The sequence below is a fragment of the Ramularia collo-cygni genome (genome assembly GCF_900074925.1).
Source record: "Ramularia collo-cygni strain URUG2 genome assembly, contig: RCC_scaffold01, whole genome shotgun sequence".
Classification (NCBI taxonomy): domain Eukaryota; kingdom Fungi; phylum Ascomycota; class Dothideomycetes; order Mycosphaerellales; family Mycosphaerellaceae; genus Ramularia; species Ramularia collo-cygni.
The window spans coordinates 3,715,970-3,732,466 of record NW_019716255.1 but is presented as its reverse complement, the minus strand read 5'-3'; the positions used below and the strand labels follow the sequence as shown (position 1 = coordinate 3,732,466).

The following is a 16,497-nucleotide window of genomic DNA, read 5'->3' as shown; positions in this document are numbered from 1 at the left end:
GTCGATGCATGTTTGTTGCATCATCGAGCTCTCGCACAGTAGATCATAGCCACATCTAAAGCTCCAATATCAAGTTTCTGCAGGTAAGTGGTGACTGATGTGGATACTTTGCAAAATACCATACCTTGTATGCAGGCCTTGGCGGCTGATACACTGTTGAGGTGCCTTTGAGCTTGATAGCGCTAATTTCCAATATGGAGGTCGAGGTCAGCTTAGCGAATCAAAGCCTCAGAGATGATGTTTGATATCGATGGAGCCGCATAAATCACCTCATCGCGTGGTCCTCGCATAAAACAACCATGAGAGATCCACCTAGTGGAGAATTTGCTGACGTGGCATTGTGTATGCGTTGTCATTTCCAAAGGGTAGAAGAAAGGACTCTGTTTACGACGGCCGTTGTCACTTCTTGAACTAGCCCTCGCCATCTCATAGTAGCTCTTCAGCATGGCTGACGCTCCTCCGCAGGCAACCGAGACGGTGATCAAGTTCTCCGGCGATACAGCAACGGTACGTCATACTCTCTCCTTCACCCACGTACAATCTTGATGATGTCCAAGCAGGACGCCGAGATGTTGAACGTCGTAATGGCCAAAATTGAGGCTGAACTCGCGAGACGACCAAGCCTCGGGAAGGCAGCTGGATACCGGATCCGGAAACAGGGGCAAGAAGATGCCAATCGTATCCGAAAGTTCGAAAATTACAAGGGCCCAGACCATGCTACACTTGCAGAGCTCGAGACAAATCTCGACAGCTGGACCAGGTCTCCCTTGATTTTCTGGGATGGTATTTTCAGCGCCGGCTTCGAACTCGGGGAACCACAAGCGTATCCTGCTCTCTGCCACATGCAATTGGAAAAGAGTGATGACGATGACGCTTAGTCTCGCATCGCTCGACGCATGGCGTGCGTTCTCCTTTTCGAGTATCGTGAAGGTAGGAAATCTCAGGTACTGCCGATCGAAAAGACAGCCCGTGCGATCTGCGAGAAAGATCACATCGGTACCTTTGAGGCATGGAATGCCACACTAGTGGAAATGGAAAAGCGCGGTCGGCTCTACGTCCATTGGGAGCGTGGGCTCGGAGTGGGTTCATCGTTAGTGCATGGAACTGGACTTCCCGAGTCTCAGTGAGTAGAACAATCTCGTCACAGCAGTATACCAGCCTCTAATTGAGTAATTCAGCTGGACCGACAGTAAATTGGTGCCTTTGAGTGGGGCTAAGCGCACATTGGTGCTGAAACAGCTCAAGAAAACCAACTTGGCGCACGAGGCGGGAAAGTACGGGCATTTGCGTAAGACTTTGATTGACGCCGGACTTGTGAAGATGGGTTGGGTGGGTCCCGGGCCAGTCAAACCGGTTGTTGAGCCCGGATGGGCGTCCTCTCAGAGGATTTGACGTCCTCTTGTGTGTTGCAGAACGTCCTCTTGTGTCCGTCTTTGGAGCATGATATTGTTTGCTAGATTCCTCGAGCTCGTGCGCAGTATCGGAATATCTCCAGTCGTCGGGTTATCACATCATCGTATGTACATACAGCTCAAAGGCGCGAGGCCGGCACACCGAAGTTTCATCCATACCTTACCGTAGCTCCCAAAGGCTGGCTGTTTGGCGATATCGCTATCGCTGGACAACGTCGCGGGCTTGTAGTTGCAGATGGGCAAGTGCGCATGACATGTATGCCATCGATGGGCGGATGGAAGGGACAAGTAGGCGAATCGTGAGAGGATGGAAGTGCATATGTTCACAGCGGCTTGGCGAGTGACATTGTCATGTCTGAGGTGAAAGTGGGATAGTAGGAGAACGGCTGGCTGCACCGTCGATCTGGGATGGAATTGTCAGCGCCATCGGAACGTCTTCCCCTTCTGGAAACATTGAATGTACAGTACCTAGTTAATTTGAAGGCCGACTTTGGAGACGGCGGTCAATCGCTGTGCGGTATTGTACATACCATTGATATTGTCATGCGTCGCCAGCGTGTCGTGAGGGTATTCACACCACTTCCTTCCTCAACATCAAAGCTARCCCATCCCAGGCCTCCTCAGCGCAAAGTCTGTGCGTCTTCTGCGCGTGTCGTTTTGGGCTCGAGCCTGGCATTGCTCGCATCCCCCGTAGGACTCTTACCACCACCGTTGTCCGTCCTTCTGCTCGGCCCTCAGTCCAGCCAGCTGAGAATGCATCCGGCTCGGCATCATCGACGTCCGCCAATGCAGGTTTCACAATCGACCCCAACTCGTCATTGACAATCAGCGAGCAACAAGAGAAATGGCGCCGCATGTCGGCTCAGCGGAAGTTGGCGGAGGAGAGACAGCGGATTGAGGCTGAGCAGCAGCAGGCGAAGCAAAAAGCAATCTGGGAGGCAGACGAGAAGCAGCGTAAGGCGGCGGTGGCGGATGCTCAGAGCTCAGTATCAAGAGATGATGCAGGGAAGGCGCCGGCTGAGAGACCTACGCGGGAGAAGAAAAGCGCTGGCAAGCACCCGTCTCCATCTGGTACAGCGGCCGCTGCGCCTGCTCCCTCGGGACAGTCTCTTGGTCAGGCAATGGCGCCGGCTGAGAGACCTAAGCGGGAGAAGAAAAGCGCTGGCAAACATCCGTCTCCGTCTGGTACAATGGCCGCTGCGCCTGCTCTCTCGGGACAGTCTCTTGGTCAGGCAATGATGGCTAGCCAACCTTCCCAAGCTGGCCATTCCGAGAGTCACCGGCGAGGAGACCGCGGTGTGCGACCACGAGATCAATCGCAGAAAGAGCGTACACGGTCAATGAACAGGGCGGGGAAGGCGAATCGAGGTGGGCAGTCCCGTGAAGAAAGTGGTGGACAGGGAGAAGCTTTCAGGATACGAAAGTTCATAACGGAGGCTCCACAGAAACAAGGCCCCAGTGCGGCGCCCAGGACTTCGCAGCAAAAGTCCGATCATCAATCTCGGAGTCCCCAGCAGAAGCACCCTAGGAGAGCAGCCACGCCCGATGAACATCGAGGTCCCCAGCAGAAGCAGCCTAGGAGAATAGCCATGACCGATGAAAATCGAGGTCGCCAGCAGAAGCAACCTACGAGAGTAGCCATGCCTGACTTCTTGCTCCCACAAAAGGATTCTGGCCCAGCCCCGGTTCCCACAGCCGGTTGGGGATCGAGGCCTACAGATGTGAAGCCGCTTCAGTATGGCGATATTCCCTCGAATGTTCAGGACGTTGATGATGTAGAATCAAACGTTCAAGATGTCCACGATCTGCAGAACGATGATGGGGCGGACGCAGGTATTCCAACTCACCAAACGTTCCAAAGACTCGACTTCTCCCACGGGATTGAGGAGTCGCTGACTTCGTCTGAGAAGGGTCAGGGTTTCGTCGAAACCAATATGAAGTCGGCAGAGGCCCAGGATTCTAGTCAGTCTCACGCGTCTACTCTGGACACATTCGGCTACTTCGAGGATGCTGCTACTTCCGAACCTAAGTCACAGCTGGACGACCCATCGTCAAGTCACGAGCCATCGTCAAGTCACGAACCATCGTCAACACAGGAGCCATCGTCAAGAAACGAACCAGATTCGCACATCTCAAGTTTCAAGAGTGGTGGCATCGCGGAAGCTGCTATTCGCGCTGCGACATTCGGAGGATTTGGGCAGCCATTCGCGGAAAAGCATGCAGGACCCAACACAGGGAGTGCTCATCCAGACCCAGCGCCCCAAGCTTCGGATGCAGGCTCAAAGACCGCCGTCGCAAAAGATGCGCCTTCAACCCCTCCGCCATCATCCACTCCCGTGATTGTCTCAGCAGACCTTGGCGTGAAGGAGCCAGTGGAGTCGTCACTGGATACGAATCCTGCACCGTCTGCACCAGCCGCTCCAACATCCACAACTCCGTCGCCTTCGGCAGCAATATCACCAGAGCAACGTGAGATGATGGAGAAAATTGAGCAAATGAGACGCATGGTCGAGGACTTTGATCGGCTGAATTCCGCAAAGGCTTCAGGTCCGGTTGCTACACCGCCTGCTCAGCCAAAGGTTGAGCAGTCGCCCACTCCCGCTCCGCCGAAGACTGAACAGGCACAGCCGCCGTATGGCATGGGCGCCTTGCAGACTCCGCCATCRATTGCTGCTTCCGACGTGGGAAAAAATCCACTTCAAAACATCAACAGCCCACTTGCGCAAACTCGCCTGGGCGACACCGGATACAGAGCAACTCCATTAAATCCAGACGAGCTCTTGCAGACTTCCCAGGCACCTGCAGAAGAAGAGGGTAAGTGGGGACTTCTTCGCCGGCAGCAAGATACCAAGTCAACGCCGCCGCCACCGCCGCCGCCGCCACAGACCCCTGCGTCCCAATCTCGATCTGAGCCGCAAAGACAACTCTTCAAGACCAGGGAAGAGGACGCTGACAAGCTGTTCGAAGCGCATCGAGCAACGCGGATATCGTATGCACCTCCGCCTTCCTCGCAGAATGAGTCTTATTCGTTCAGTCAATTGAGCGACCAGGATGTGARGAACAAAAAATGCGCTCGATGTGGACAGATGGGGCATACAGCAACCATGTGCCGGGGATCACTCCGCAAATGTCACAACTGTGGGAAGGAAGGGCATATTAGTCGCGAATGTCCAGAGCCTAGGATGGCGCTGCCTATTTTCCAAGTGTTTGTTGGAGGCGTCAGTCCGGACGCGACTGTTAGCGACTTCAATAACTACTTCAGGAATTATGACGGCGTGGCGAGTACCAAGCTCATTACTCAACCATCCGATCAATCAGGACAGCCTCCGAGATCGAAGGGCTTTGGATTCGTTAGCTTCAGGGATGAACAGACTCGAGAGCGCTTCTTGTCTCAAGGTCCCTTCAAGCTTCTTGGCAAATCTATGAATGTCCGGCTCGATCAGTCTGCGCGACCGGGAGCGAATGCTACTCGACCTAGTGCCGCGATTGACCATGTCGATCGCTCTCCGGTCGCCAATCCTTTCGACTCCACCCAATCYCCAGACAGAGGAAACGTTGTCCACCGCACTTCTAGCGCCGACATCTTTAGCCCTACTAGCTCCTTTGACCCTGCACCACCAGTGCCCTCAGCTCCTGTCGATGAGCCAAAGCGCGGATCACGCGAAGCTCGACGTCGACAGTGGGAGGAGCCGGAAGCTGAAGTTGAAAAGTCCGACAAAGGCGCCGAACGTAAAGGCCGCCGTGGAGGTCGACGCGAGATCGAAGAAGACGAAGAAGACGAGAGAGGTGGTGCTCGTGAAGCTCATCGTGCCCGCAAAGCTGCTCGTCAAAGGCAAAAGGACGCTGAAAAGGACGCCGAGAAGCAAGCTGCTAAGCGAAAACGTGAGATGAAGAAGAAAGAGGCGGGCATCCCCATTACCCTTCCTGAATTTATCAGTGTTCAGCATCTCTCTCAGGCTTTGGGCGTTCGCTACGAGTCCTTTGTGGAACGTCTGGAAGAACTTGGTTACGATGATGTATTCGCTGGCAAGACGCTGGACTCTGAGACCAGCGGTATGATCGCCATGGAGTACAACTTCGATCCAACTTTCGACGGAGGTTACCGCGAGGAAGAAGTGAGGGATTTGAAAGCACGACCTCCGCTTCTTGATAGACAGAGCCTTCCTACCCGTCCGCCTGTGGTTACCATTATGGGACACGTCGACCACGGCAAGACCACTATCCTCGACTATCTGCGGAAGTCTTCTGTTGCCGCCGGAGAGGCTGGAGGTATCACTCAGCACATCGGCGCGTTCTCTGTCCCTCTCTCAGCGAGTGGGAAGACTGTCACATTTTTAGACACGCCAGGCCACGCAGCGTTCTTGGCAATGAGACAGCGAGGCGCCAATGTGACAGATATGGTAATTCTGGTGGTGGCGGCAGACGATTCCGTCAAACCACAAACTCTGGAAGCCATTAAGCATGCCAAGGAAGCGGGTGTTCCCATGATTGTGGCCCTCAACAAAGTCGACAAGCCAGAAGCAGATGTTGAGAGGTGTAAGCAAGATCTCGCCAGACATGGCGTTGAGATTGAAGACTACGGTGGAGATGTTCAAGTAGTTGAAGTCTCCGGCAAAACTGGCAAGGGCATGGACGCGCTCGAGGAGAACGTGGTCGCACTGTCTGAACTCCTCGATCATCGCGCAGAGACCGACGGAGCTGTGGAGGGGTGGGTACTGGAAGCCACCACACGCAAAGCTGGTCGTGTCGCAACTGTTCTCGTCAGACGCGGAACTCTTGTTCCCGGTACGGTCATCGTAGCCGGCAAGGCATGGGCGCGCGTACGCACGCTCAAGAATGAGGCCGGCGTCGAGATCGAAAAGGGTGGACCAGGAATGCCTTGCGAAGTGGACGGCTGGCGTGATCAACCATCTGCTGGCGATGAAGTTTTGGAAGCTCCGACCGAACAGAAGGCCGGCTCTGTTGTTGAATTCCGCATTGAGCTAGCAGAACGCGAGCAAACGAAGCGCGATATGGAAGTCATCAACGCCAACCGTAAACTCGAGCAGGAAAAGAGAGAGAAGGAGAAGGCTGCAGAGCAAGCTGCCAAACGCGCTGCAGCTGCTTCTGCGACTGTTGGACCTGACGGCACGCCAATTGCTGCTCCTGCGGCAGAGGCTACTCCTGCGCCAGCTGTGGAGCCCGAGAATGAAAAGGAAAGCGGGCAAATCGACATTCCTTTCATCATCAAGGCCGATGTTTCTGGTTCTGCAGAGGCTGTTGCAGCTTACATCATGTCTCTATCCTCTCCACTCATCACACCGTCCATTCTAGCCTCTGGCGTTGGCCCAGTCCACGAAAGCGACATCGAATTGGCGTCCGCAGCAGAGGGCCACATCATCGCATTCAACTTGCCCAACGATCCCGATTCGATGGGCAAAGCTACAGCTCGAGGAGTCAAGATCTTGGCTAATGACATCATCTATCGCTGTTTGGATGATGTAAAAGCTGTACTCGAGGAGAAGCTTCCGCCGATTGTCACGTCAAGAGTTACGGGTGAGGCGGATATCAGCGCGGTGTTTGAGATTAGCGTTGGAGGACGCAAGAAGAAATCTATTGCGGGTGMAAAAGTCCGGAACGGTAGTGTGGCGAGGAATGCGAGGGTGAGAGTTATGAGGGKTGGGGATAAGGTTTACGATGGTGAGTTTGCTCCAACTCCTGGTGATGTTTTTGTGTGGTGATTACTGACTTGCGCTAGGTACGATCAACTCCCTGAAGAATCAAAAGAAGGACACGGATATCATGCGCAAGGGCAGTGAATGCGGAATGGGCTTCGAAGATTGGGAGGGCTTCCAAGTGGGCGATCAGGTCCAGATGTATGAGGAAATCTCGGAAAGGAGAAGGTTGTAAAAGTAGGATACGGCTGTCTGATCGTGGGACCGAGAATCAGGCAAGCTACTCCTTCGCTCTGCGTGTTTCATGCTGATGGCCGCAGTGGGATATATCGGCCATTCGGGAATGTACATATAAAATCGGCGCCGTTTCGCACGGACACCGAATCGATCACGGCTCACCATGCTCTACCTTCAATGGCGATGCATTTGCCGCAACGACCATCATGCTCTACCTTCAGTGGCGATATATTTGCCACAACGACCACCACACTCCTCTCTTGCCCACGATTTCTGACTTAACAGAAGATGTCATCGTGCATGACAACGATCTCACCATCGAGCGGCCCAGCGGCTCTTTGTAATGATAGGTTTTAGAATAAATTATCGCCGAAGCACGGAATGGCAAGCCGCAGAACTTGTCTGACTCTGGCAAGCTCAAATCTCCGCCTGCCAAGCTGAGAGAGCTGACTCCACTGCTTGGACTGGGTTGGAGATTGAGAAGCTCGAAGGAGCAGCCCCACGCTTATCTCAAGGGTATGCCTGTCTGCCGCCACATCTACGGGTAAATCTTGACGGTCATCCTTCCTACATCGTCCTGCTCCACCGAAGCTACTGTTCGCCAACACACCACCATCCCAAACACGATCAGCGAATCGCATCGCTCAGAGGCAACGGACACGGGACGATCAGCAGTGCCTGTCCACTCCTGTATGTCGTATGCGGTACAGCGAGTCGTCATTTCGATATGCGAGACCGCAGGTCCACGCAAGAGACTTCTCCATCTTTTTTTTTTCGAAACGCCAAACCCACTCTGAACCCACAACACTCAACGTGAATGCCACTGCCGGCATAAAGGAGTCCTGTCGGTACGTACGCTGCAAATCCGGCTGTTGAAATGGGTTCTTCACGATGCAGACATGCATTATTTACATATGGCTTGCGAACTCTGGCTATCTGCAGGCCATCGCGATCGGTCTTGGTGCCGTCTCCACCCCGGACGCATTGGACCCTTTGAGAGACCAACTCGACGCTGTTTCCAGATCGTATTCCAGCTTAGCTGGCTGCGGACAACGCCGCACGCTCCTACCCGGAGTCTGTAGGCGATACTCCGGAATGCGGGTTGTTCTTAAGACTTATGCACTCCCCGCTGTTCGATCATCCTCCGATTGTTGGGACTGTGCGCGTGCACTTGAAGAGACCCACTCTGCGTGCAGGACAAGACACTACGACTCGGCCGGTCCTCCCTATAGCAAATGAATTTTACCGCACGTTGTCTCCGCTACTGGGGATACCATCGGCTCGGACGACACCAGCTACCAGCTCCGAAGCAACAGGATGCTTCCAAGGTAATGCCATTGTTTTCCTTCAATTAGAGACAACCGGATCCGCACTATTTCAATTGGGAAAAGAAAGAAGGGATGACTTCAGCGGACCGTCTGAGGTAATGTCTGCTTTCCGGCTCGAATACATGTAGCGCCAAAGACGCTATACTTGACCATGCCCGAATGGCCATTAGTAACACTGCCTAAGGCAGCCTCTAGAAACACACTATCATGGATGAGCCTTGTTGAAACATGGAGCTACTGCTCAACACCCATCCGGCCCGGACAAACCTAATCACATTCCCTATCTTTTTGCTTGTATGCGGCACAGTCGTAATGGGAGATGAACGGCTTCGAGGGACGAAGCTGTGCCACACAAATTCCTCATTCGTATTTGATAAGCGCGTCCCGTCCAACTCTTGCCCTGTGCCTATACTTGATCGCGCCATCGTTTGTAAGGTCACGACATCGGTATGACTGACTCTCCAACAATGCAGCAGTCGCCGAAGAACAGACGATCCGTCCATCCTGTGGACCTTTTGCGAACGCTCGAGGTGAGAAGCTGTGTGGAGGTTTATCTGAAACACTCGGTTTGCTGACCATAGTTTTATTTTAGTACCCTCAGCTCGCGGGTAAAACGTACCTCGATCATGCTGGAACGACAGTAGGCTACCTCAGCTGTTGATCTAGCGGAATAGATGCTAACGAGATTCCGGTGTAGCTGTGGGCGAAGTCGCTTATAGACGAGTTCGCTCAGCAGATGGGATCAACGCTATATGGCAACCGTAAGCCTATTGGCAAGTCATGCTGAATGATCGATACTGATCGGTCTCTCCCTACAGCACATTCCGAACATGAATCCTCGAAGCGAGCAGAGACAAGAGTTGAGGAAACCAGACGAAAGGTAAGTCTACACTATATCTAGTTCAATTTTTGAGGCACACTTTCGATGCATACATGTGGATTGTGCTGATCGATCGATCTCTATCAGGCTCTACAATTCTTCAACGCCGATCCTGAAGAATGGGATCTAGTCTTCACCGCGAATGCCACGGCTGCGATTAAGCTTGTGCATGACTGTTTTCGGGACAGTGCGGAAACTCAAAGACGAACGTGGTGGTATGTCAAAGTCGATGATCGATGCCATGAAAACATTTCATCGCAAACCAACTCGATTGTGATCGGCGAGGTTGACTGATGGACCAACCAGGTACGGATACCACAAAGACGCTCACACATCGGTCGTTGGACTTCGTGAAGGAACCCGAACGCATCGATGCTACCGCTCGGATAAAGAGGTCGAACTATGGATAGAGGCCCGTGGGCTGGGAGGAGCTCAGCCGCGGGATATCGGTCTGTTTGCATACCCAGCCCAGAGCAACATGACCGGTCGACGACTACCTCTTGACTGGCCAGGTCGTATCCGCGACCGAGTTCGGGCAGAGGTATTCACTTTGCTGGATGCAGCAGCACTGGTCTCGACTGCTCCCCTTGACATCGGAGCACTTTCCGAAAAGTCAACTGCTCCCGACTTTGTGTCTCTCTCTTTCTACAAAATCTTTGGATTCCCAAACCTTGGCGCTCTCCTGGTCAAGAAGTCTGCGAGTAGGATTTTGCAAGGCCGCAAGTTCTTTGGTGGTGGTACTGTTGACATGGTGATCTGCATGAACGATCATTGGGTGTCGAAGAAGAGTGGCGAGGTCCATGAGGTCCTTGAGGATGGCACTCTTCCTTTTACGTCCATCTTTGCTCTTGACATTGCAATTGTGAGCGAAGCTTTTCAGATTTGAGAAACGCACACGGACTGACCATTCCTAGGACACGCATCGCAAGATATATGGAGACTCACCCATGCAATACATCTCGTACGTGGCGACAAATTCTGATCAGACCGTGGGGTAAATCTAACATTCTCCCAGCTCACATACATCACGCTTGACAAGACTGCTTTTCGAGGATCTTATGACTTTACGACATTCAAACGGCACCTCAGTTATCCAAGTTTACAACGACAACAGCGCCAGCTACGGGGATTCCGCAACACAGGGCGGAACCATCGCACTCAACATCCAAAAGCCATGTGGAGCAATCATATCGTATCAGATTGTCGAGAAGGAAGCAAACGCAGCGGGGATCCACATCCGAGGAGGCTCGCTATGCAACCCAGGAGGAGTAGCATCTTACCTTGGCTGGCAACCCGAGGAACTCCTAGCCGCTTATGACGAAGGACACAGATGTTCCAAGCCCATCTCGGAAATGTTTGGAAAGCAGCTCGGAGTTGTGAGAGTATCCCTGGGAGCTATGAGTAACGAGCAAGACATTGACACCTTTGTGCGCTTTGTCCAAGAGACTTATGTCGATCGAGTCTTCGTCGAGGACCAACCCAAGCCGGTAGCAGTCGCGATGCCGATGATGACGGATATGCCAATGGGCGCCCCATTCGCAGCAGCAGCTCGACCGCCATCGTCTAGAAGCATGGTCGCCCCTAGAGCGGCGCAGCGCAGCGATATGTCGGGCACGGTGATGCAGGTCGACAACTACAAAGACGAGTACTTTGTGTCGAGGAAGAAGTCATCGGATTGGAAGCGTAAAAGCTTCGAAGTTCCGGGCAGCGTCAAGAGCAGAGGCAGCGCCATGAAAAGATTTGGGTACTCGCTCCGGAACGCGATGCCGAAATTTCAGTCGGATAATCTTTTGAATCGACAGGCTACTGTTGTAGAGTAGCGTTGGGGGTTGGGAGCTTTTGGGTGTATTACTGTTCCTAGCCCTGAGTTCAACATTACGACGAAATGGCCTTTTTGAGAAGCGTTGTTTGTAGGGCAAGTCGAGATCATATACTGAGGTGGTCAGCGTGACCTGAAATGGGGTCTGCTTTATTGCCACGCAGTCGACGTAGTAGGCCGTGATACAGGGACATGGCTTGTTGACACAGAGAGTGGGATGAAGATAAAGAGCAAGCTAGAGCTTCGCGGCTCGATCTGATATTGTACCGTCATCCTTTGCACTGTACATGGTATGGCTAAGTCTACATTTCAAGTTATGGTCATGAATAAATACTACACCGGCTTGCGCATCTTGATGCCGCACCATAGAACCGGCGCAAGATTCGTTGCACAATCAAAGGTGAAGAGACTGATGAGCCATAGCACTACCAATACAGGTATGGGTGCTAGCAGGATCTCGGTGCGGCTGAGGAACGGTAGAGCTGTGCTAGTCAGTGTCTGTATTGTAACTTTTTTTTCGCCGTTACTCACCGTTGTATCCCAGAAATACGATCACAAAGTAGTAGCTCAGGGCCATCAGATACATGGTGTTGCCTGGATGCTGTCAGTACGCGCGCACGTCAAGCTGGTGTGCATGAGTTTGCTCACCAAACAGGTTTGACACCCAATAGTCTTGTGCGATGAGAGGCATCAAGAGGAATTGCAGAACGTACRAGAACACCCATACTGGCAGGAACGCTCGGATGGAGACCTGGGATGCGGTTAGCCTGGCGCGCATGTGAAGTTGGAACATCCCACGCACATCGAAGCAATATCCAAACTCCAAGACATCCTCGCCGCCCACCGGAGGCCCAAAGAGACCTTGCCTACGCTTTCCGAGCACTCTTCCGACGAGGAAGTACATCATGATCGACAGCAATAGGGACACTCCAAGAAAGTGCCCCACCACGAAGATCATGGCCACTTGCAATGTCCTGCTGAAGCCATCCGCATATGCAATTCCCCATGCAAGTCCTCCTAGAAACAGGAAGACTGAAAGAAGACTGCGTTTGTTAGCAAGATTCGAGGGGTTCCACGACTTTTCGCATTGCCTACTATGTGAAGGCTGGATCCGCTCGATGGTACGAGTTCTTCGTTTCTGTAGACAAGTCAGCGATTTTCAAGCAACCAAGACATGTTCAACGTACGTTTGTGATAGTAGATGCTTCTGAACACTTTCTTCGGGGCTATGATCAAGTGGGTCATTTCCCAGATGGCCTGGCACTTGTCAGTACGTGGCCTGAACTGAGCAGGCGGGAGACAGTACTGTTTCAAAGTCCATGGAGTGAATCTTGAAGAGCTTGCGGAAGAAAGGTGGGATACGCATCGTTGCGTTCTTCCTTGATGAAGTCGACATTGCTGGTATTACGGCCGGGCAAGATGTTGAAGCTTGGCTGTCTTTGTCTTGAAGAGGGCTTTGTGTTGCGAGCTCTCACTCCCGCTCTCGGTCTCAATGTAGCTCAGATATCCCTCTACAGCAACTCTTGAGATTATGCGCTGTCATATGCTAGAAGCATCAAGTTCGAGTATCAAGGATAGTAGAAATGGTGGTAATCCGCGTCTTCTCATTCACTGTCTCGACTGATGTCGTCGGAGGTCGGCCTTCTATTCTTGGCGAATTAGACTTTTATGCAAGTCGATGCTTCCTGCCACGAGCCAGCGAACTTCGCGACAGCATCTCCACAACCACACCACATCTTCCACTTCATCTTCCGATATCCTGCACTGCACACGCGTCTTCGTCTGCAGCGTAGGCCAAAATCGTGTCCCGCCCCACACTTCATCCCGATCGCGCGCCTCTCCACATCATCGCCGCCAGCACTCGATCGACAGCGCATCCGCGCGCTCTCGAGCAGCGCCAGCGGCGCCAGTCGCCAGGATGGCGGAAGAGTATGATCCAGCGGGTCCTACCGCTCTTGATGATACTGGTGCAGATGCGAATGAGTCCTACGGTTACGAAGAGTACAGACAAGACGACGATGCGGCCGACGAAGACGACGATTACGACCCGACGGCCGGTTTCAACTACGCCGAAAACGACGAGCAGTCCAAGCCGACGTCGTCCGAACAGACTCCGCAACATGCGCCCGTGTCCGCGCAAAGCGATCAGCCCTCCAAGCCGCAGCAGACTGTTGCGGGTTTTGTGTTGGAAGAAAGTGATGATGAGCAAGATGAGAGCGCGCCGACACCTTCACAGCTGAGCGGAGATGCTGGCGCGCTGGCGGCTTCACRGGCGCCAGATGTATCGTTACGTAGTGCACCGCAAGACACTGCTACCCCAAGCACAAGTCTCAATGGGTCCACCACTGTTCCTGTCCCTGCGTCAACTTCGTCTCACCCTAATTCATCTACACTTCAAACTCCTGCTGCAGATTTGGGTAAGGTTGCTGTTTCACCTATCGCTTCTGCTGTCCCGACACCACAGCCTGAGGCGAACGGTATTGCTGTTGCCCCTCCGCCAGTTCCTCAAGCCAATGGGTCATTGATTGCGGCGCCACTTGCTCGACTTCCTCATGACAAAGTTGGCCAGCTCGAAGATCGCATCAAGGACGACCCTAAGGGTGATACAGACGCGTGGCTTTCACTCATCAAGCATTACTACGACAAAGGCCAGTACCAAGGTGCAAGAGATGTCTACAAGCGCTTTTTCGAGGTGTTCCCGACTGCGGTATGTTGATCTCCGGCCTGCTTGTGTGATGTCACCTTGGTGCCGTCCAATGTGGGAGAGTGGCCGCTAACAAACCTTGCAGGTGTCAATGTGGGTGAAATATGTCCAGATGGAGAACGAGTTAGACGAACGCGACAATGTCGTGATCATCCTCAACGAGTCCGTTATGGCAGTTCCCAGCGTGGACCTCTGGAAGCTGTACCTCGACCATGTTCGCCGAGCACTCCCCTTGATTAATGACGCAGATGGCAAAAACCGCAGCGAGATCACAAAGGCGTTTGAGGTTACACTGGAAAATGTTGGCATGGATCCTGACGCCGGTATGCTATGGCGCGAATACATCGACTTTCTCCTCTCTGGTCCCGGCACCGTAGGAGGCCAGTCTTGGCAGGAWCTTCAGAAAGTTGACACGCTCCGCAAAGCTTACCAGCGCAGCATCAAACTCCCTCATTTCGAGTCTATGAGACTCTGGAAGGAGTACGAGACTTTTGAGATGGGACTTCATAAGGCCACCGGTCGCAAGCACGTTCAGGAGCAGAGTCCGCACTACATGCAAGCCCGAACTGCTCGCATGCAACTCGAACAGAAACTTGAAGGTCTGGACAGGAAATCACTGCCCAAGCTGCCGCCAGTCTATGGTTGTGCTGGAGACGACGAGTTCGGCACCCAGGTCGAGAAGTGGCGGGGCTGGATCGAGTGGGAGAGGGACGAAGACCCGCTGGTGTACAGAGGGACTGAAGATGATGCGTACCGCAAGCGAGTGCTTTACGCATACAAGCAAGCCACGCTCTGCTTGTGCTTCTACCCGGACATATGGTTTGAAGCAGTGAACTGGTGCTTTGCTCAGGGTATCAGTGCGTATACCTCAGAGGGTGATCAGCTTTTGGACAAGGCCATTGCGAATAACCCCGAGTCCGTACTACTTGCCATGCTCAAGGCCGATCGTGTGGAGGCAGAACTGGAAACTGGAAACACCGATGAAGTGCTTTGCCGGAATGGTGAAAAACTTGACGTGCCTTATGAGAAGGTGCACACTGCGCTCTATGCCCTCAGATCAAAGCTCAAAGAGAAGGATGACAAGGCGCTGGCGCAGATCGCGGCGTACTATGCTTCTCTACCGCCGGAAGATGATCAAATGGAAGGTCAGGACGATGACGACGACAACAATTCCACGAAGCCAAAGTCTCGGGAGGAGCTGAAGAAGGCTGACATCGAAGCCGTCAAGACCGCCTCGGCCGCACACATGGACATTCTTAAGCGTACAATCTCCTACGTTTGGGTAGCCAAAATGCGAGCTTTCCGCCGAGTCCAGGGTCAAGGCAAGCCGCTCAAGAAGGGCGACACATCGTCCAAGGTCGTCAAAGGATTCAGAGGAATCTTCTCTGACGCCCGACCTCGTGGTCCACTTTCAAGCGACGTCTACATCGCATCTGCTTTGATGGAGTGGCGCTGCTACAAAGACCCATCGGCGATCAAGATCTTTGAGCGCGGCATGAAGCTGTTCCCAATGGATGAGGCTTTCATCCTGGAGTATGTCAAGCACCTGATTGCTCTCAGTGATGTGACCAATGCTCGTGTCGTGTTTGAATCTACCATCCCAAAAATTTGCAATTCGGCGGACTTTACCCTTGAGCAAAAGAGAGAGAAATGCCGCCCTCTCATCACATACATGCACGACTACGAAAGCAAATATGGCGACCTCGCCCAGATTCACAAGATTGAGAAGCGTATGGCAGAGCTGTATCCGGAGGAGCCCGAGAGCAGCCGCTTCAGCCATCGCTTCTCTCTGCCCAATTTCGATGCGATGCATGTTCAGCTTGTTCTCAGCCCAACGCAAGCAATGCCAAAGGCATACCAACCTCAACCTCCACCTGATCTTCACCACGCACCTCAACCCCAAGCCAGCATAGAGAACTACACTCGCAGTCCCAAGGGACCGGAGATTCTACTTGGTCCAAAYGGTCCGTACGTTGCCAGTCCTAAACGCCCACTGGAGGACTCGGACACGGACACTCCGAGGAAGTTCATGCGTGGCGAGTCTCCACTCAAGGGTGCCGCCGGCGTGCGAATCCAGAATAAGCAGGCTGCCGCGGGCGGTGGCGGCGGATTCGCCACGAAAACGTTTGTTCCCAACAGCGCGCCGGTACCCATGGGTCCGCCTCAGCTGCCTCCCGCGATTGATGCCATACTGCGCCGATTGCCCCCTTCAAACAGCTACTTCCAGTATCGCTTTGATCCTGCAAAGCTGGCGATGCTGCTACCCACCATCAACGTCGAGACTGCCTACGCTCAGTATAGCGCCACCGGAAGTGTACAACGCCAGTACTAGAATTTTGCTGGCCTTGATCATCTCGACGATGCTTGTACTGGTGGTTTCAGCCGGTATAGCAGCGCCACCGGTTCTTGGAGAAGAGCGCGCCTTCTTCGTAAGGAACGGTCACATGCTTCACGAGTCCTCTA

General features: G+C 53.2%; 5 protein-coding genes; 4 read left to right on the top strand and 1 right to left on the bottom strand.

Moving 5' to 3' along the window:
* Nucleotides 1–444: 444 nt before the first annotated feature.
* RCC_01221 (uncharacterized protein) lies at nt 445–878 on the top strand (the record flags this gene model as incomplete). XM_023766487.1 has 2 exons in its annotated part: nt 445–507; nt 561–878. 2 exons carry the CDS (start codon nt 445–447, stop codon nt 876–878), a joined length of 381 nt encoding a protein of 126 aa, XP_023622255.1.
* A 942-nt stretch (nt 879–1,820) lies between these two features.
* Nucleotides 1,821–7,301, top strand: RCC_12081 (uncharacterized protein; the record flags this gene model as incomplete). XM_023766486.1 has 4 exons in its annotated part: nt 1,821–1,979; nt 2,027–2,483; nt 2,598–7,091; nt 7,150–7,301. The coding sequence occupies 4 exons, from the start codon at nt 1,821–1,823 to the stop codon at nt 7,299–7,301; spliced, it is 5,262 nt and encodes a 1,753-aa protein (XP_023622254.1).
* Nucleotides 7,302–9,098: 1,797 nt separating this feature from the next.
* On the top strand, nt 9,099–11,331 carry RCC_01219 (related to hxB protein; the record flags this gene model as incomplete). XM_023766485.1 has 8 exons in its annotated part: nt 9,099–9,161; nt 9,224–9,271; nt 9,329–9,392; nt 9,450–9,511; nt 9,599–9,726; nt 9,818–10,373; nt 10,426–10,472; nt 10,527–11,331. The coding sequence occupies 8 exons, from the start codon at nt 9,099–9,101 to the stop codon at nt 11,329–11,331; spliced, it is 1,773 nt and encodes a 590-aa protein (XP_023622253.1).
* A 332-nt stretch (nt 11,332–11,663) lies between these two features.
* On the bottom strand, nt 11,664–12,696 carry RCC_01218 (related to integral membrane protein; the record flags this gene model as incomplete). XM_023766484.1 has 7 exons in its annotated part: nt 11,664–11,812; nt 11,862–11,924; nt 11,979–12,081; nt 12,133–12,373; nt 12,426–12,468; nt 12,518–12,587; nt 12,637–12,696. The coding sequence occupies 7 exons, from the start codon at nt 12,694–12,696 to the stop codon at nt 11,664–11,666; spliced, it is 729 nt and encodes a 242-aa protein (XP_023622252.1).
* Nucleotides 12,697–13,248: 552 nt separating this feature from the next.
* Nucleotides 13,249–16,366, top strand: RCC_01217 (related to mRNA 3'-end-processing protein rna14; the record flags this gene model as incomplete). XM_023766483.1 has 2 exons in its annotated part: nt 13,249–14,037; nt 14,120–16,366. The coding sequence occupies 2 exons, from the start codon at nt 13,249–13,251 to the stop codon at nt 16,364–16,366; spliced, it is 3,036 nt and encodes a 1,011-aa protein (XP_023622251.1).
* Nucleotides 16,367–16,497: the final 131 nt, after the last annotated feature.